The 19,668-nt window shown below is 47.7% G+C and overlaps 1 protein-coding gene across 3 annotated transcripts in view; it reads left to right on the top strand.

Moving 5' to 3' along the window:
- The window catches only part of SLC10A7 (solute carrier family 10 member 7), a 190,841-nt gene extending 178,906 nt beyond the window's left edge, over positions 1–11,935 (top strand). For all 3 annotated transcript variants that reach the window (XM_016206893.2, XM_016206892.2, XM_016206895.2), the window contains 2 exons: positions 8,899–9,044; positions 9,390–11,935. In XM_016206893.2, the coding sequence (XP_016062379.2) occupies positions 8,899–9,044; positions 9,390–9,419 (176 nt within the window). In that variant the 3' untranslated portion in view covers positions 9,420–11,935. The remainder of the gene's footprint in view (positions 1–8,898; positions 9,045–9,389) is intronic.
- The last annotated feature ends 7,733 nt before the right edge of the window (positions 11,936–19,668 follow it).

Genomic DNA, 19,668 nt, shown 5'->3' with positions numbered 1-19,668 from the left:
CTAAGGACTCCAACAAAGTATCATTCAGGCATCGCAGGCACAGGATGTAGGGAAGAGCAGAGCCGGGCTGTCTGCGTCTAGGTCTGTCTCTAGCTGCGCGTGGCCCTGGGGAAGTTTTTATTCATCTGCTGTTTGTTTCCTTATCTGAAAAACGGAGAGAGTAATGGAAGTGTTACTCACATTGTAGACACGAGGAGTGAATGAGTCGATGTTTACACACTGTCAGGATGGTGCCTGACGCCTGTGTAATTATTTGCTGCAATCTGTGTTCTGCCTCACCAACCTACAAATGAAAACAAAATGCCCCTGGACTCCCACAGGCTTCTCAAGTCCTGGGTGAGGGGGCTGCCGGAGGCTGAAACTTGAGTGCTGCTTTCTTTTGTCTAAAGCTCTCAATGACTGGAAAGATCATGGTTTTCTCTTAATAATAGCCTTAGACATCTAGTTTGTAACTTTGTACTTGTTACTTTTCCTGTTCTTCTAGGCCTGGTTCTCCCTTTTGGATAAGTGAATACTTTCGAATTCTGGTTGTGAAATGGAAAGGAAGGACACATCTCTCTGGGAAGTTTTACATAAACATCTATTTTGCATAACTAAAAAGCCTCTGACTACCTCAGAAAAGAAATGGAGCTTTAAAACCTTCCCACCAGAAGAGGGAAGGAGGGAGGCAGAGTGAGCACAAGCCCTTCGGGGCCCATGGAGAGAATGTCCAGTGTGTGGAGCCATTGCCCACATCTCCTGTGTGGCTTGCAAAGCTTGCTGTCTCCTGTGCGATCTACAGAGATAACCATACGACATTTTTCAGGCTTCAGAGGTTGGAAATTAAAATTCCATTTGTAGGGGTGTGTTAAGGATAAGTAGCAGATTATCTTGTTTGTCTGCCAGAGGTCTGGCCTGGGGCTTGTTAGGCCCGGGAGCTGCTTCCATGGCCTTTGTGTTCCGTTTTTCGGAAGTGCTCTAGGTCCGTGTGTGCTCCCTGCACCCATCACTGGGACTCCAAGAAAGCTACAAGGGAGCTCTTATTTGCATATACGATTTAGTTGTGCCTCATTTTGGATGATTCTTTGCATAAAAAGGACAGAAATGTTTCCTGTGTCTCATGAAGCAGGAATTGAGGTTCTGACGCTGTGGTGGAGTCATGCTGGAGATAAAAGGCAGGAGGTTTCAGTTACAGACAGAATGACACGAGTGGAATGCAGAGCATTGGCCAGGGTAAGGCCGTGCAATCTGTAGAATTTGAGCAAATGACCAATCATTTAGATTCGCGTGAATGAGAGCAGGTCACATGGTCTGTGACTGCCAGCCTTCGCAATTTTCCAGAATGGGTTTGGGGGAAGTCCTAGATTAGCCAGGATGACAGCAGAATGCAATTCGGGAGGCCCTCAGACTACCCACCGCCTGCTCCAAGAGGCCACACCTGGGGCAGCCCTTAGCTGACCCAGCAGGCCTCTGATGGACCGCAAGCCGAGCTGTGCCATCAGCCTGGAAGCAGGGGGCCTTTCTTTTTACCCACTCTAAAAATCAGAATAACACATAGGTTTGCTGAGTCCATTTTGCCTAATACTTATTTCTAGCAGCAGTGCCGCATCTCCTCACTCCCTGCACGAGTCTGTGACTGGTGGATTTGCGCCATGCCTGCCTCAGCGTGGTGCTGGCTCCTCTCCCTGTTTAACCAGCACAAGCATAAGCTCCGTGAAGATAGGGGTTTGCCCATTTGTTCCCTGCACCAGCAACAGTGCCTGGCACATAAGGATGCAGACTTACTACTTACCAGACATTGTATATTATTTCACTTAGTTTTTATTTTTATTTTTTAAAAACCCTATATAGAAGGTACTTTGACAGACGTGGAAATGGAGGCTAAGTAATTTGCCCCATGCCGGTCACACAGGAGGTAGGTGGTGGACCGGGATTCCAGCCCAGGGCTTTCTGACTCGGGTGTCAGGCCTCTTTCCTACTGCACTGTGTGCCCTGGGTAAGATACTCAGTGTGGTGAATTAGCTATCGCTGCACAAAACAACAGCTGTATTATGAAAATTAGCTTGCTTTGGGACCATCCTAACTGAAAGCCTTTTCTAACCAAATTGCAAAACTGTTGTTGGACCTCATCATGGCATCATTCCATGCTCTAGAAATGCATATAATTGCCCCTTTGTTTAGTCATTGAGATAAACCAGTGCCAGTGAGTTTGACTTTCTGTGACTGTCTCCGAGAGAAAGCCTGTGGGGGGGAGGGTGCATGCGCTTGCATGTGTGTGTGTGTGCCCGCGTGCGTGTGCTGGGAAGGGGACAGAGAGGTTTTAGCAATGCCAGAAGAGAGTGGCTGTGTATCTTAAACGCTGACTGCCTTCCTGGGTTACATTTTGACTGGGGAGACCACCTATCCCAATGGTTTTAAAGGCAAACATGGGCTTTCCTGAGAGACTCACTAACCAGGAAGAGCCAGACTCCAAATAACAATGTGTAGGGCATTTGGGTAGGACAGTTATGGATGTTTCTGAGAACAAACTAAACAAAAATGGGAAATCACCATGACAACTGAAAAAAGAAGCCGCTGGATCCCAGATTGGCCAGCAGCTTCCTCCAGAACTCAAGAGTCTGAGAAAGCATTTAAATGGGAAAGTAGTCGTGTGAACTCAGGCGGGCGAATCTTTGAAAGAAGGTGATCAGAGTTGACCATCCGTCTGGCAAGTGAGAGAGTAACTGTAATATTAGACTCCAAAAGACACAAAGGGCATTTTTCAATATATTTCCTCTCCTGCTGCACAGTTCCAAGTCATTTCAAATTTTATGTTGCGCCATCAGTCCAGTTTCTTTCCTTCCCGCCCTATCAAATATATTTTTAACATATAAAATACAGCCCTCCCCAGAGGGGCTTGTGAACAGTTCTCCCTACAGTCTAGTAAAGCACCTAGTATTTGTTCTACATCCTGTTGTTTTCAACAGGGGACATTACTTTAGCACCTGTTCTTAAATAATCATTTATGTATTGAGTGCCAGTCCTGTGCTTAAAAACACTGCAGGAGAGCAAAAGAAAAATACAATACTTTGCCTGTGTTCAGGGGGAAACAAAACCTACACAAAAAAGAGGAAGAAATCCACAGGGAGCCACCTTCCCAGTGGAGGAAATACAAAGTGGAACCCAAGTAGGATGTAGGCGCATAGAGAGAAAGGACAAGATCAGGCGGGGCTCAGCTTTTACAACGAGGAGAGAGGGCTGGGCCTGAGCCCCTGCCGGCGTGGGCGGTGGAATGTTAGTCTTAATGGACTAACCTAGCTTGGTGGTTAAAGGTAAATAGACTGGGGTCTAATTCTGCCTCTACCATCTGCCGGATGTGTGATGGCAGGCAAGTCACCTAACTGCTCAAAACCTCGGGTTCCTCATCTCTAAGTGGGAACATTGTCACCCAGGGCTGCTGAGGGATCGAATGAGGTAGCACAGGCCAAGCATGTAGCCTGCAGCGAGCACCTGCTGAGCGGTGGTAGCAACGGGGGTTTTCACTGAAGTTGAATAGGTAGCGGACTCGAGGAGTGGGCACTGGGAAGTCGCTGGGATTCTTGAGCAGGGTGTTGGCTCTAAATGACGTGGGGTTTTGGAAGATGGATCTGACTGTGGTTTGTAGGGTTGATGAAGGGAAGAGCCTGAGGACAGGGCTCTGTCAGGAGGCTGTGAGAGTCGTCTTGGCTTCATTTTATGAGGAGATGAACTAAGACGTGGTAGTGAAACTGAGGGGGAAAGAGAATGGTAGGCGGAGGAAAGAATCGACAGGACCTGGGAACTTCATATAGAGTTGGAAAGAAATGGGATTGGTCAGAGATGACTCCCAAAGTTGGAGCTGTAGAAACTGGGTAAGCCAGTGGCAGAGGGGCCGCACTCCTCTGTTGGCTGGGGGAGCTGAGGCCGTCAGGGCCCCAAGAAGGCGGGGACTTGGCCTGTGCCCTTCTCCTCGCATCAGTAGCATATGCAGCAGAGGCCCCCAAAGTATTTTTTGAATGAATGAATGAATGAATGAATGAATGAATGAATGGGTACATAGATAGGTAGAACATTGTGCAACTACAAGTAAAATAAGCTCTAAATAATGATATAGAGTCAGTAGTTCTTATATTGTGAACAATAAGCCTGCCTTCAGCGGGAATCATACAAAGGTCCATGTTCAGCCTCGGAAGAAAAGTGTCTGTTTCTCAAGGAAAAACAAAAAGCAGTGCATCCCCTGGAGAGCAGGAACTGAAACTCGAGCACTGATACAAAGGGAACGTTGTAATTCAGAGGACAAAAAATAAGTATATTTAAGTGGGGGCTGTTCCGGTTCATATTGTTTTGTCCTTTCCATGGGGGGAAAGAGTAAAACCCCTGCTTGCTTGTTAGAAGAGGAAGGCTCGCACTTGACGCTCCCACCAGGCAGATGTTGGTGGAGAGCCCTGCTTACGGAAGATGCCGCCATGTCAAGGCCTGTTGGGTGATTGTAGAGGGACGTGTCATGTGCGACATGGAAGTAGGGCAGGCAGCACATTAGTGATTTCCCAAGTGCTCGGATCAGGTCGCGGTGTGCGGGGAGTGCCCCTTACCCATCCACGCACTGTACTTGTGGAATAGTGGGAAGTGCTTTGGTGGAAATTACTTCAGTCAGAGAAAGAATCCATTTACAATGTGCGCCTTCTGACATCTTCCAGACGATGCATTGTATTAAAGAGGCATTTTTTGATTAATGTTTTATAAACATTTTTCAGTGTGACAGCTTAAAGTCCCTGTAAGATTGTAAATGTATGCCTGGTGTTCACTTCCATAAAGTCAGATGCCACCTCATAAAGTCTCGTTGGATGCTGTCAGCTGTGGTGACACAGAATCAGTACCTGGGAACATTAAAATTAATTTCCTTCATTTGTATTACTGCAGCAATAGCGAGATGAAAAGAGTCCTATATTTAAATTTTACTCTTAAAAGAAAACTCTTTCTAGTGAGTTTGTTTGGTTTTTTTAAATCACTGCGCTTTTTTTTCTAGTTAATGAATGTAATGAAGATGGACTCATAGTCAGCACAGTAACTTTATGATGGGATCTGGAAGAATACAAGCCTGTTCATTCAACACACTCCTTTTGAGCACCTACTAGATGCTCGGTGATGAAGAAGAAATAGTAGGAGTGATGAGACAGAGAGGGAGTGGGAGCCAGGTCAGGAAGGTCCTCGTCACACCTGGTAAACTCCTGCCCAATTTGACATAATCAGATTGCACTCAACAGTGGTCCCTGTGTCACAAGAGTGGAAGGTAGTTGGACGGGACAGTCTGTTTGGAGGTGGTGTGGGAAGTGCAGTGGAGAGCTGACTGTGCCCTGCAGGAAGGCTATAGGGAGGGAGAGGAGTGGTCCCATGGGTGCCCAATAAGTTAGTTAAATGTCACATCCCACCTCTGGCATGCCTACGCCCCTCACAGAGTAGTTCATCAGTTACAGGAGAGCTCGATGAATGAATGAATGAATGAATGAATGAATGAATGAATGAATGAATGAATGAATGATGAAGTGAATTATTAAACGAGTTAGGAGAGAATGGAGGGGTGGCGCGTTCGTTACATAGGTTTCTAGAGTAAGAGCTACAGCTGATTTTCTCTGATTTGACTTGAAGATTAAATTTTGCCAAATTAGTGACCAGGTGTCAGAAATCATAGTACTGTGAGTGCAGTGGTTCTTGCAGGTTCCCCACCTCTCCACTGTCATCCCGATAGTCCTGGACATGTGGCAAAGATGCCACAGAACAGGGAGGTTAAGCTCACAGCTTCCGGAGGATTGCCTTGCCATAGCTGGGGACGAGGGGAGTGTGGGGGAGACACTGAAGGAAAGCAAAGATTGACATAAATAGGAGATTGAGAAGAATCACTAAATTTGAAATGAAAAGTAGCTAATCGAATGATTGAAAAGTAAGGTAGATTTTAAGACTGAGGAAAAATAAAGGTTCCCCAAACAAGTAACATGTGACTAGAATCTCTGGAGTCCCTCCTCCCCCCAGCCAAGTGATTGACTTGACCTGTGAATCCATCATGTGACAATGACAAAGCGAGGACACGTCAAAGGGAAGTGGGTCCCAGTTTCTGGAAAGCTGAAGTGGTTTCTTTTTTCTGATTTATTATTTTCAGTCATATTTTTACCATTAGTCACTCGGAGTGGTGGTGGTAAGAAATCTGATTAACGAGTAAGGAGGAGGCGCATACAGCGGCGGGGAGCAATCTCTGTTTAATTCGGCAGACACCTGCAGCAGCCGCAGGTCATCACGCACCCCTCTCTCTTTCAAGCACGACTGGAATACAAGGCCGAGTGAGAAGAGGGCTGGGTTACCAGGGTCAGTCGGAAAAACTGAAACCACTCCTCAGTAGGGGAGGATCGAACAGTGCTGGAGCACTGAAGGGGGGCTGGGGACAGTGAGGAAATGGAGGAGTAATAGCTGTGGGAAGTAGCTGGAGCGGGGGAACTGAAGGAAGAAGTTGGGGTTCTTCTAACAAGAGGCTTGGAGGAGGCGGGGGCTCCGACCTCCGAGGGGCACAGTGAGCTATCACTGGAGCTGACTGCTGCCCCCTGAGGTGCTGCTGCGGAGGGAACCCGCGCCCGCTGCCTCCTCCAGCCCTCCTCTAGTGCCCCTGGGCAGAACCGGCGGGGAGCTGGCTGAGAGGAGAGGGGTGGTTGCAGGCCCGCCCGCCTGGGACAGTGTGCAGAGGGTGTTTGAACATGAGACGCCAGAGCTGGAGAGACCTTCCTCCTGACCAGGATTCGGGTCTACGGAAGTTAGTCACTGTACTTGGGAAGCTTTCTCAGGGTAAGGGCTTGGCTGTCGCTCAGTCTCTCTCCCCGGCCACCGTCGGGCTGATCTCAGTAGCTGCTTAGCTCTTCCCCATAGGAAGTCACAGGAACACCCTCCAAGGAGGAGGAGCCCACAGGGACTTGGGCCCTCTTCTGCTTTGCGGGCCTGCAGTCCCCGTGGCGTCTGAGCTGAAACCCGGGCAGCTCACCTGACCCAGAGAATGAGAAATCCAGGTTGCCTGCACGGCAGCTCTGACTTCCCCACCTGGGAAAGCTCCCGTTTCCGCCTGAGTAAACCGTGCACACCGTGGTTCCACCAGCCTCCGGGGTCATCGCCAGGCTGAGTGCAGTTAATGTGGGGAACCATGTGACAGACACCGCGCGGAGTCGAGTGAGCACTCAGCACCCAGGAGCCAGTATTACTGCTATCACTGCGGTCTCTGTGATAACACATCACATCCAGGTGGGCTTCTGAGGTCCGGGCAGCAGGACACATTGTACGTCTTGCAGTGGGTTTCTCATTGACTTATGGTCGCAGCAGCCCTGTGACTGCCTCCCTGGCTTCCCTTCTGTGCCCACGTCAGCTGAATGACACTGAGCCCGAGTCTTAGCCAAGGAAGGACACCTCAGGTGTTTTAGCCCAGCAGCCACAGTCCTCGAATTTTGGGTCCAAAAACCCCTGCTCTGATCATTTTTAGGGACAAATATCCCCATGATTCTATCACTTGCTCCCTGTGGCCCCGCTTTTCCTTCACCCCCACCCCCAGCTCCTCGGCAGCATCCCTTTGCGCCAAGGAACCTTCCCCGGAAACAGGAGGAGTGTGTACATGTCTCCTTTTCTCATCGTAACAGCTTTCCAGGACTAGCATGTCAGATGCTACTTTTCCACTATAAATGGCTTAGGTGTATTATTTGTTAAGATAAAGCTCCTTTGCTTTTTATATCGGTGAGAAGACAGAGACTGCAAAAATCTCAGCGTGTGCTTTTGAAGCTCTGCGAGACGCTGCTGGAAGAGTGAAGTGCTTTCTGTTTATGGCAATGATGTATGAGGCTATGAAAGAGAAAGCAGCCATTGCAATACATTTTTGCATAAAGGTTTGGAATTTATTAGAAGATACAAATAACTGAAAAAGCAGAGCTTTCCCTCACTGGGTTATAATAGAAAATTATTGATGCTTCATCATTGTGCATGTCTGGGGGCTTGGGTCCTTTTCAGAGGCTGTTCTCAAAGAAACAGGGAAAAAGCTAAGCTGTTAAAGCTATTCAGCTGACAAAACTAACACACATACACACCAGTTCCTACAACTAGGCCGAATTAAAACAATTGATAATAACAGTTACACTGCCAGTGTCCTATTGTGTTATCGAAGCTTAATAGATACACACTATAGTCAGCTGCTTACAAAATATGCACACCTTGCCCTTGGTGTAATGGAGTGTGGACTCGGAAAGTAATAAGCATTTACCTGAATTCCATTAAAACTTCCATGTGGGTTTAAACACTCAGCACTAATCTTAGAGTTCACCTGCCATAATATTGCATAAAGCACTTTGAGACCCTTAACCAAATGAGAACATGCAAAGCCTTTGTTAATGTTCGTTTGGTTAAAGTACCCTCCTACTTATAGCAATATATTCCCTACACTATCTGACCATATCCTTCCGAATCTCAAAAGGGAACTTTGGGTCTTTGAAGTGGTGCCAGGCAGGCCTCCCTAACGACCAACAGACCGTTTCATGACTAAGCAAGAGAAGATCCATTTTGAACTTCGGCCTCTCTAGTATTTTTCAGCCTTCCTGGAGCAAGTCTATTCCCACTCCATGTCTCTGCTCTCCTTGTTAGATGGGCTGCTCATTTGCAGCGAGAGTTATGGGTGCCCTCAAATACTGAGCATCTTTTGCACTTTCATCAGTTCTAGGCAGAGCTCAGAGCTTTATGTAGGGAAAAGATGAACCAATGTGGTGACTCACTTGAGACCTTCCCTTTTCAGTTCAGTGGACACACGGAGGACTATAGCAATGACCTCCAAAGTTCCAGTTTCAGTGGAGAATGCCTTTAATTTGATGGCAGACTGAATTTGCTTCTCGATTTCCTATCTTTGTTCATCAGGAATTCCGATGCTGAAGATCGTGTTCGCAGGCCATGAGCAGCTCTCGTTAATCTCCGTGCCTCTGCTCATCTACCACCCAGTTCAGATCCTTCTGGGGAGTGTGTTGGTGCCAACAATAAAGTCCTGGATGGTGTCAAGGCAGAAGGTGAGACTCTAGACAGGTCTTATTTGGATCCAAATCAGATTGAAGTAGCCATCACAAGGGTATCCATGATTGCTCTGCGAACAGTACTGATGGAGACCTGCGGCCACATCTAGTGCACAGCGGGGCTGTGAGTAGCGGGCCAGGCTGGGGGAGGTACAGTCTGCTGGCCAGTGAGGCGAGTGGGTGATCTGTTTGTCACCTGAGGTTTGGATTGGTGGTTATCTAATGCTATCCAGGTGGGCCTCTTCTCCCTTCTTGTGGCATCAATGATCTGGTGTTAACTGATGCGTTCTCTCGGCTCATGGATGTTGTCCAAGCCTGAACTGCATTTCTCCTTCCTTGCAGGGCGTGAAGTTGACGAGGCCAACAGTATAGCAGAGGAGGTGCTCATCCGCGGCGATGTACATATGTACAGGGCTGTACACAGTGAGACTCGTGTTGTGAATGTTGCTTCAATGCATATTTTATTTTTTTACACACAAAAAAAAATGATATAACTGTTGAAGTGCCTTAAAAATGTATCTGACAAGAGCGTTATTTCCAAAACCGACTTTGTCGGTGACTGCCAGGGGTGGTGCAGTATCTTGGAGTTGTTTAATATTTCTCTTCCTACCGCAGGGAACAGTCATCGTATGTGACAAAAGCCCCACCTCTGTGCAATACAACTCTACTAGTTACTATACTGTTCTAAATGAGGTCATGGCATCAGAGAAATGCCCTCCGATGACAGTGAAAACTTCCAAAGTCTTATTCACAAATGCTTTTATTTACTGTGTGATTTTTTTTCTACAACTGTGACATGCCTCTTATCAGCTCAGCAGGGGTCATAGACTGAGTAGATACTGAAAAGCATAAGTTATCTCCATTTCCTGACATTATTTTTTTAAGACATTCCTTCAAATAGTTTCAACACAGATTCCTTTCTTCCATGATCAGAGATTGTGATATTATATGTCTTAAATTTATTATAAGCTGCTTCAAAGAAAAGGCCTAATGTTTGACTTATGAGTCAATTAAGTGAGGTTTTGAGGTAAACTACAGGATTTGGTTTTCAGGATTTTTTAAATTATATTTTGTATGTTTTTCCTTTTTCTTCCATAATTTCCTTCCTGTTTTCCAACACACCCGCAAACTCATGACAGCCAAATGTGAGATACAAAATGTTATCATCAGTTTGAGAGCAGCAACAATGAATGATGGACTATATTCACATTCCACGATTAAGAAAAAAAAACTTTTTCCTGTTACACAGACGTGCTGAGCACAAATTGCCCCTTTTAGCAGAAACAGCCTGTTACATCCTGGATTAAGCACACTGAAGGCATTCGAGGCAAGTTGTGAATGAGAATTTCCTTGGCAGATTTGACAAATGATTGCAACTTTTTAAAATTAAATCATTGCTCTTATGAATAAATAGAAATATAAAGGTCATTGATGCAAACAGATGTTACAGGTGCACCTTCTTTCTAGCCAAATGGAAGGGGAAAATGGGCACAGAAAATGAGGAACCATTCATTGACCAAAATATCAAGTAAAATTAGCTCCCAGTTGGGCTTCAGCTTCCAAGAGTAGTGAACATTTGCCTCTGCTGTGGCTGAAGAGCTTTCACTGGACCCAAGTAGAGAAAAAGCAGTCTACAGAATCAAGGGGACACTTTTTCTCTTCCCACACACCGTTCTGTCACGTCCTCTCCACGTGTCCTTTCTTGATTTGACAGACAAGATTGACACCTGGGGTAACACTGAGGCCACACTCTGTCCCCGGCAGCTGTTGTTGTTTTGTCAACAAAAGAAAAATCATTCCTTAGAAGCCTACCAAGTTTATCAATAGTGTATATTTATATTCTTGTTACTACTGGTCTCATCGTGTGGTTCTTCTGACTCATTTGAACATCAGCGAATTTCATAAATTTCAGGAGAGTTAGCCTCAGTGTCAATTTTGAAGCTAGTTCCAGACCCTGCAAAAAAAAACATAAACAAAAAACTATGCTAAAGAGGCTGTTTGTCAAGAATTTTCGATGTAGAGACTTTTGCTTGTGTCTAAAACTACAGTAATTTTGCTTGATACTTTGGATGCTTACAAATGAAGCTCAGAAGGGTTTTCATGTTTTGTTCCTGTAAACTTCTTTGAATTTCGGAGTAAATGAAATTGTCTCTGTCTGTCTGTCTGAGTTATCATAAAAGCTAGCATTCAAATACTGATTTTTTCCCCCCAACTTATCTACCTCTCTTGTCAAACACCTATAGTAGGTGTGTGATTATGGGATAAAATTCAACTGAAAACATTATAACATCTTTTGCTTTGAAAAAATGTCTTTTGTTTTCATATAATCTTATTTACGTGGTGAATTTTGGTGGCTTTAGTGATATGTTTATGCCTTTTTTTTTTTACACAAATGCTGTTGCATATTTTTCCATAAAGAACAAAAAGCAAAATCAAAATTTATTTTAAATTCATGTTTATTGGGATTTAATTATTCATGTCTTAAAATACTTTATTATGTTTATGTACTGTCAAGCTATCTGTTTTATGTGTTTGTTTTGTCTAAATGTATTTATGAAAGAAATACATTAGCTTATATTTATGTTTACCCATTTTTCCACCTGGATTTCTTTTAATGGCTGTTATGAAATTTGATTTTTTTTAGTGGGTGATAATATTAATCTATTCATATGTTCTTTTCTAAGTTTTAAAATTTTGTGGGTTTTTTTTTTTTTTTTTATTCTTTCCTATTCTGTTTGAAACTAACACACCTCTGGCTAATGTTCAGTGTTTGTATATGCTAAATACCAAATTTTTTCAAAAGGATTAGAAAAGTAACTAAGTGGATTATTTATGATGAATGGGAAATGAAAAGGATTCTATGATTAAACTAAGAGATGTTTCAGAAATCACAAGAGAACCTGTGTCTTATTTTTAACCTGATTTCGGATGCACTCACAATGCCTTCTGAGCATCTACAGATTTATCTTGATTCACCCAAATACTGTTGTATCATGTGTGGTTATGTGGACACAGCTCCACCGTCTCCCCAGGTATCCATCTCAGCACCTTCTCCACACCATCATTTAAAATCCAGAAACAGCCCTGGCTTTTTTTGCAGAGATATGTGTTCCCTGCATCAGGGTTGAGGACCACAAGAGAAGCATACCCGACATGAGTGACAGATTTTAGGTGATCTGGATGTTTGTCACCCTTGTCATTCTTTTGAGGGATAAAAAAGATGAAACCTTAGAATGTCTCTTCAACCCAGTGTTTCTTTATGATCAAGTTACTGTGTTTGAATTCCACACATACCTTCATGTCTTGTTTTGCTGTCTTGGCTTGGCAGTCCTCTCCTCCCCGTAGGGCTGACGAATGCATCACCGCCCCACCAGGCCTTCCTGCTCCCCAAGCCAGCGCCAGGCTGCCTCCCTGCCATGTGCCCTTAGAAGGCGTCTCTCCAGTCTTCCAAACCTTTGCATTGTCTGATTGTTGTTACTTTACATCACTGTCTCCTCCAGCCTGGTCCTCATCTCTGTTTCCCTACTGGGCCTAACACGGTGCCTGGCTCAGAGTCGTAGCCAAAAAAAAATGTATATTGATTTTCCAAATTGTGATCTTAATAGCTAGGACATGAACCTTCAAAATTTCGAGAGCTCTTATTAGAGACATCTGAGTTACTGGTTTTGTTTCCTTTGTCTCTATGCCAAAAGTGAGCTTGCTGGATTATATGGGTGTTCTGTTTTTAATTTCATGAGGAACCCCCATACTGTTTTCCATTGTGGCTCTTTCTGCAGTTCTTAAGACCCTCCCCCAAAAAAGCCTTTAGTAAAAATCTGCTTTACACCAGAGCTTTCTCTTTATTTGGGGGGAAATAAAATAAAAGGCTCAACATCCACCGAGAGGTGATACAGGGGAGAGAAGATAAAGCAGTCCAGTAATAAAGATACCGAGTCTCACAAAATAAGTGGGAATTTTGTGCGTGAGATGATCAGAAGAATGGATGCCCCTGGGAATCTTGGCAGGAGAATGCTTCCCCCACAGAACATGGAATTCATTCTTTTTTTTTTTTTCTTTTTTTTTAAATATATCTTTATTGATTTCAGAGAGAGGGAAGGAGAGGGAGAGAGAGACAGAAACATCGATGATGAGAGAGTCATCGATCGGCTGCCTAGCCAGCAACCTGGGCATGTGCCCTGACCAGGAATCGAACCCCGATCGCCTGGATCCCAGGTCGATGCCTAACCGCTGAGCCACGCCCGGCCGGGCAGAATTCATTCTTAAACCATTACATTCAAATGGAAGTTCATACGTACTCAGATAGGCTGGGGATTGCAACACTAGTAGCTAATACTCAGTGCTCTGTGGTGTAAACACGGCCACCTGGCGATTCCAAGCTTTGGACGTGCTTTTCCTCGCGGTGGTGTCAGGGAGGGATGCTCGCGACGGGCTGTCATGGGATGAGCCTGCAGAGCCCAGCCTGCCTCGAGCTACGGGTCCTGCTAGGTTCTTCACCCAGATTTTGCATTTGATTCTTTCAACAACCCTAGGAGGAGATGTACCATGATCACCCCCATTGTACAGATAAGGAAACAAAGGCCAGAAAGGTAAATAGTGAGTACAAACAAGCCTCCTAAGTGGTGGAGTTGGGATTTGAACTCAGATTTTCCTGATTCCGGAGCCCACATGGCTAACCACTAAGTAGACTCCTCCACCACCCGAAAGCCACGTGCTCCTTACAAGATCTTATGATCTCATGTTATAAAATTCTGGAAACTAGCAGTGATTCTAAACACTGAGTTCTGCAACCGAGGTTTTGATAAAGGATGCTGCTCTCTTTTTTATGTGGAACAAATCAAAAGCCCCCCCATCTCAGAGCTTCCAGACAATCGGAAGGAAGGGGCCCAGGGTTCCTAGCACACACCAGGCCTCAGAGCCCCTGCAGGAGAAGGCAGCACACTGAGGAACGGGTCCTGGCCTCGGCCCTGGGGTCCCGTCATTTCCCTGTGACTGGCCCGTCCAGACGTGAAGTCCTTGCAGCCGTGTCCGTTCGGGCTCGCTGCTCGAAGTCCCAGAGTCTGGGTCTACGTGTTGTCATGTGGAGTCCTGGGCTGACTTTTCCAACAACACCAGGACTCATCCTGTATTTTTTCACCATTAAGCCTTTACCATGACTTCCTGCCCTGGGACCCGCTGCGATTATCATCTGTGCGGTGCGTTGCGGCAGTGCCCCCCCCCACGCGGTCCTCCAGCTCCAGACCTGAGAATCCCTGTGTGCGTGGAAATCGAGCAAAATACCATGTGTATAGCTCACTCCTCTGCTCACGAAGCCAAACTGAGAATTGTGTAGCATCGTAGGCTTGTCGTTAGGATTGAATGAGAGAATCCCTGCTAAGAGTTTGTCACAATGCCTAGCACTTGGTAATAACCCAATAAGTGGCAGCTCCGGTCACTGTTCAGCGCGGGTGGGAGCTGGGTAAACCCGGTTGGCGTGCAGTGCCGGAGACGGAGTCAGGCATCGGGCCCCATGCTGCACGCCTTCTAATCTATACAAAAGATCTATTAGAGTCCGTTAAATGTCATTAATCATGTCAGGAAGTGACCAGGGCACCAGTTTCTACTTCATCTGTTAATGAGGACGCCTGATCTTGAATTTTAAGATGGTTGCAGCAATCCCTGGCTTCCAGCTCCGATGGAAAGGCCCTCCCAGCCCCCCGTTGCTGCCTGGGCCTTGCCTTTTCCTGCCTGCTCCAAAGAACTCTACGCAAAATGTTTGCCCAACTCCCCTCAAAGCCCGAGTCCTGCTGAGAACCGCGATGATGCAGCTCACGGCCGCCCCATACTGATTCTGACTCACTGGCGCCTGCCCGGGATGAGTTCGGCTACGGGGCTGCTCTCAGGGCAGACACCCTGTGCCCCTGGCCCTGTCTGAGGGCCATTCCTTGAGCTCTGACTGTGTCCAGGCTGAAACGTCCCCTTTCCACTTCGAGTGCCACCGTGGCCCTGGACTGGCTGGCTGGCCCCTTTACAGGCCCCGCTCTCCAATCATCTCTTTAGTGTTAACATTCCCAGGAAGCCTGGTCTTCAGTCTTTCTTCCCACCAGTGGTGGGAACTTCTGAGCCACTCCCACAGAGCCAGTTGCCTTCTGTAAACCAGCAAGGACTCCCAGATCTGTGGCCCTGAGCTCACGTTTCCAGTTGCATTTGGACATTCCTACCTGAGTATCCTCAAGGCCCCTCTAACTCCACATGCCCTAGAAGAAAAGTCAATAACCTCTTTTTTTCCCCTGCACCCGGCCCTCCCCAAACCAGCTTCCTCTGTTGGCATAGCAACCTCCCCAAACTTGCTTCCTATGTTGCGATAGCAACCAGTCCTCCCCCTCAGCCTTCACAGCTCACTTTTGATGTTCAGTTAGCAAATGCTCTTGATTCTATTGGTAAAAACCTCTCCTTAATTCCTTCTTCATCCCACTGCCACTGTCTTAAAATGCCTTTTTTAGTGTTCTCCCCCCCCCCCCCCCCCCGCGAAATGCCTTTCTTCAACTCAGGAAGCCCTCTGCTGACATTTATCAATCACCTGCCATATGCTGGGTGCTCTGCTAAATGCTTTCCGTGAATTATCCCACTTAGTCCTGTGACAATTTTGGACATTGGTATAATTACTCCCATTTTACAGATGAGAAGATGGAGCCTCCAAGAGACCAAGTTCCAGGTGCCAGAGCTTATAAGTGGCAAAGTCTGGATTTCCTGACTGGGCCAGCACCTGGGCTTCCCTCCCCCTCTGCACTTCCAACTCTCAATTCTCAGGCTCCAGCCAGCCACAGCTCCCCACTTGTGAGACATAGTTTTCAGTTATATAATGAATATCTTCACTTGCTAATTTATCACTTATTGAGTTGTAGCAAGTTATCATTATCCACATGTTATCCCCCACCCCAAATAATCAATTTCTTCAGTGGAGACCTGTTTTGTTTATTTCTGTAACCCTGATAACTGTCAGAGTGCTTGCCTGATAGTAGGAACCTCAATAAATGTTTATGGAGCAATCGGCTTGCGTCTCTGGTTTTGGAGGACAGATGTCTTCAGATTATGAAACACCAGTTTTAGAAAGTGGCATGTGACTCAGTTATCATTCCGTGAATGGGAATCATCATATTAATCTACAGGTGCTTCTGAAAGGACTTTTTTTTTTTTTTAATGAAAACTATCAGTAAAAATAATGATGACAATTTTGACCTCAGAGTAGTCGAGACCCAAAGCATCTAGACCTCAGTCCCCATCCAGACGCACATCCCCGTGTGGCCTTCACTTTGGGAGCCATCCCTTCAGCTGAAATGCTTGTGCATTTCAGGACCAGGCACCCAGCCTGAGAGGAACATGTGCCTTTTGGACCCAGGCTAGTCAAACAGGCCCTGCCTCTCTGCCCGTCATCTGCCTTCCATTTCCCATTCCCCCAGGACACAAATTCTGGCATAGTAACCAACCACTTACTACCAAATGCTAAGTTAGGATCCAACCGAAACTCAACTGGCTGAGAAGAACACGTGGGCAAATCCAAGACAGAATGCTGGGCAGGAGTAACGAGGCCCAGGCGGGCCGGTTATTGTAAAGACAGCCCTGCATCGGGGCCTTTTACCTCCGGGTCACTGGTGCAAATCCAGCCAGGCCTCGCCTGACAGAAAATCATTACGGGCTCTGTGTCAGGTTGCTTGAGAGATGGAAAATGAGTCTCTGTCTCCATCCAGCAGCCAAGTGTCCACATCACACTTGGCACTAAGCCGTTCTTGACTCCGTGGAGACAGAGTAGAAGTCACTCAACAGTTGCCCAGGTCCCGGGGTCGGGCCGAGCCTGCATGTCAGTGCTCTCTGCGTGGGGTCTGACAGCTCCTTCATCTCACCCTCTCAGCAGCACTTTATTAATCTGGTGGCTTGGTTTCTTACTCTGAAGACATTGTTTAACAAGTAGTTTGAAATAATGGAACAACTGAAAGGAAAAAAAAAATCTGATTCTGCAACATCCAAAAAAGTGACCAAAATCACATCGGAAAAATATGTAATTTTTTTCCTTGCCAGAGTTGGGTTGGGCAGGGCCGGGCAGGGCACAGCATTTTCAGGAAGCTCTCTGGATGAGGGGCACTGGGGGGGGGGGGGGACACACTCCCTCTCAGGTATTTTATTTGTATCTCACTTCTTTCCTCTTGGAACCATCTAAGCCACCAGTCTGAAGGCGTTCCAATCTTAGAAAGACCTTTCTTCCCTTCCTGTGCACAGACGGGCCCTCCCAAACCCTCAGGAGCGTCTACCAAACACCCATAAACTGGATCCTCTGCACCCACCTGCCCTGGATGGTTCCAGTACATGCAGAGGGGCCACGAAGCCTGACAGTGCTGTGCACCTGCAGTCTGGCCCTGGGGAGCTTCATGCTCAAAGGAGTCCTTCTTTGTAACTCCCCCCGGGGGTGGCTGCAGAGTCTCTCCCCCCCCCCCCCCCCCCCGAGTCATGCATGGGGCAGACAGCATTGTCCCTTCTGTTGACAGAATTGGCCAACTCATAACGAATTGGCCAGCCCTCTACAGTATCAAGAGACGAGTCCCAAGCCTCAGGAGTTCACCTGGCTCCTGGGAATCTGGCCAAGGTGTGTGAGGGGCCTGCTGAGCCTCGCTAGGAGCAAAGAACCAGAGAACCCACCACCACATTGCTGCCCCTGGGAAACCTGCTTCCTCCTTTCTCTGTGTCCCTCCAGCCCTGCTCCGACAGGAGTGGGGCCCCCAAGCCTGAGCTCGGTCTCTCTCCTCGTTTGATTGAATTGAGGAGAAGAGCCTGGAGTGGGGGGAGAGGCGCAGTGCTCAGGGCCACTTGCATCAAGCCTGAGCCTTCGCTCTTGCCTGTCTCACGTCCCCAATCTTCTCACCTCTTCTTCAGAATTTCCTGAAGCAGAAAGAAGCCCCAAATCCCCAATTTGCATGCTTCTTCCTGCTCCCACTCTCTGAATAGAGACAGCCCAGATCATACCTGCTGCTGTTCACATACCCAGAAGTGTAAGGCAGAGTCCCCACTGCACCTGGACATCTGGATGGGGGGAGAGTTGCTCTGCCCACCTGCACGGTGCCACTCTCCCCGACACACTGCCCGAGGAGCTGGGTTTTAAAGCCGTGTCTACCTGTGTGTTTAGTTATAAAGTCGTATATGCTCACAGAAAAACTGAGAATGAAGCAGAGTGAAAAGCCAGAGCTGCCCCCTCCATGTCCCATGCCTCCCCAACTTTCTCTGCTGCCCGGGGCCTCAGCCGCGGGGGAGCCCTTCAGAAGTCACCTGGGCCGGCTTGCTTCTCTGAGTCCCCAAGGCTCCTTTCAATTGCAGCCTCGCAGCTCCCCCCACATGGAAGAAACAGAGAACAAGAGGCCTGCGGTGCACAACCCAGACAGACAGACGCCATCTGAGTACTGTCCAGCAGCCCATAGGGGGAGGGGAACGGCCCCCAAGAGAGGCAGGATGGACGCCTGCCTGCAAGGCCCAACCTGGATGAGACAAGCTGTGGTCCTGGGCACCTGGACTAGCCCTGATCCCAGAAAGTGGGACACCCGGGGAAAGGGCCCTCCTGCTGGCCCAGCCCAAGCAGCCTGCAGGCAAAAGGAAGCGGCTGCCGGTGTGCTCTGGGCTCCCTCCCTCGCTGTGCTTCTGGAAGAATCAGGAGTGAGTCCACCTGAGGGCAGGGGGCTTGCTTGCCTTGGCGTGTGGAGAGGCTGCGTGTGAGGAAGGGCAAGAAGCAGCGCCCCGTTCACGCCTGGCACATGGCAGATGCTCAATGAAACACCACGGAAGGAAGCGAGCTCCTTCTAGCCCAGCCCTGGCGCGGCTGTGGGGAGCCCCCTCTGCAGGGGTGTGAGGACCCGAACGCCCGCCTCACCGGGCTGCTGCCAGGGTGAAATGAGGCCAGTCACGAAGAGTGAAGGGCGCCGGCTCTACAGGGCGATACAGACGTCAGGGGCGGGAGAGTCAAATATGCCTTAGACTTCAGGTTTCAGTGGTTACAAAGCAGCTCTTCTGATGTATCCGTGGACAGTCTTCTAGTCATTAAATAAGAAATTTAAGTTGTAAGAATACACCCCCCACACACCACCACCACCACCACCAGTGGAACTCAATAGAACTATTTTCTTTTTGGGTGGAAAAGAAATTTTGTTTTTCTAAATTGGACTGTGAGGCTGCTCGCCACCCAGGACAGCCCTGGCCGGTGGGAATGCGCGGGCGCCCTCCCAGCGGCCAGGCCGGCCTTATTTACACTTATTTACATATCGAGCGAGATCTCCATGGCTGCCTGCCCGGAAGCCCTATTTTTAATTGTTTGCCGCCCCAGCTGCCCCTCTGACCCTTCCTGGCACTTTTCTGAGGATTTCCGGCCACTACTAGCTTGGGAGGGAAGGGCAGAAGGCCCGGCTCCTTGGAGGGGACCTCAGCAAAGGCTGAGCTCAAACCAGAGCCCCCCCCCCCCTCAGATTCAGCCTCGTGCAGAACCTTTGCAAGGTGGTGATCCTGGGGAGCAGGGCTGGCTCCCTGGGGCGCGGAGGGGGTTTGGGCTCCCGCCAGTGGGCGGCTTCATAGCTCGGCCAGCTGCATCCCATGTGGACAAAAGGGCAGGGAA

Source organism: Miniopterus natalensis, chromosome 4 (genome assembly GCF_054644295.1).
Source record: "Miniopterus natalensis isolate mMinNat1 chromosome 4, mMinNat1.hap1, whole genome shotgun sequence".
Classification (NCBI taxonomy): domain Eukaryota; kingdom Metazoa; phylum Chordata; class Mammalia; order Chiroptera; family Miniopteridae; genus Miniopterus; species Miniopterus natalensis.
This window is presented reverse-complemented; position numbering and strand designations above follow the sequence as displayed.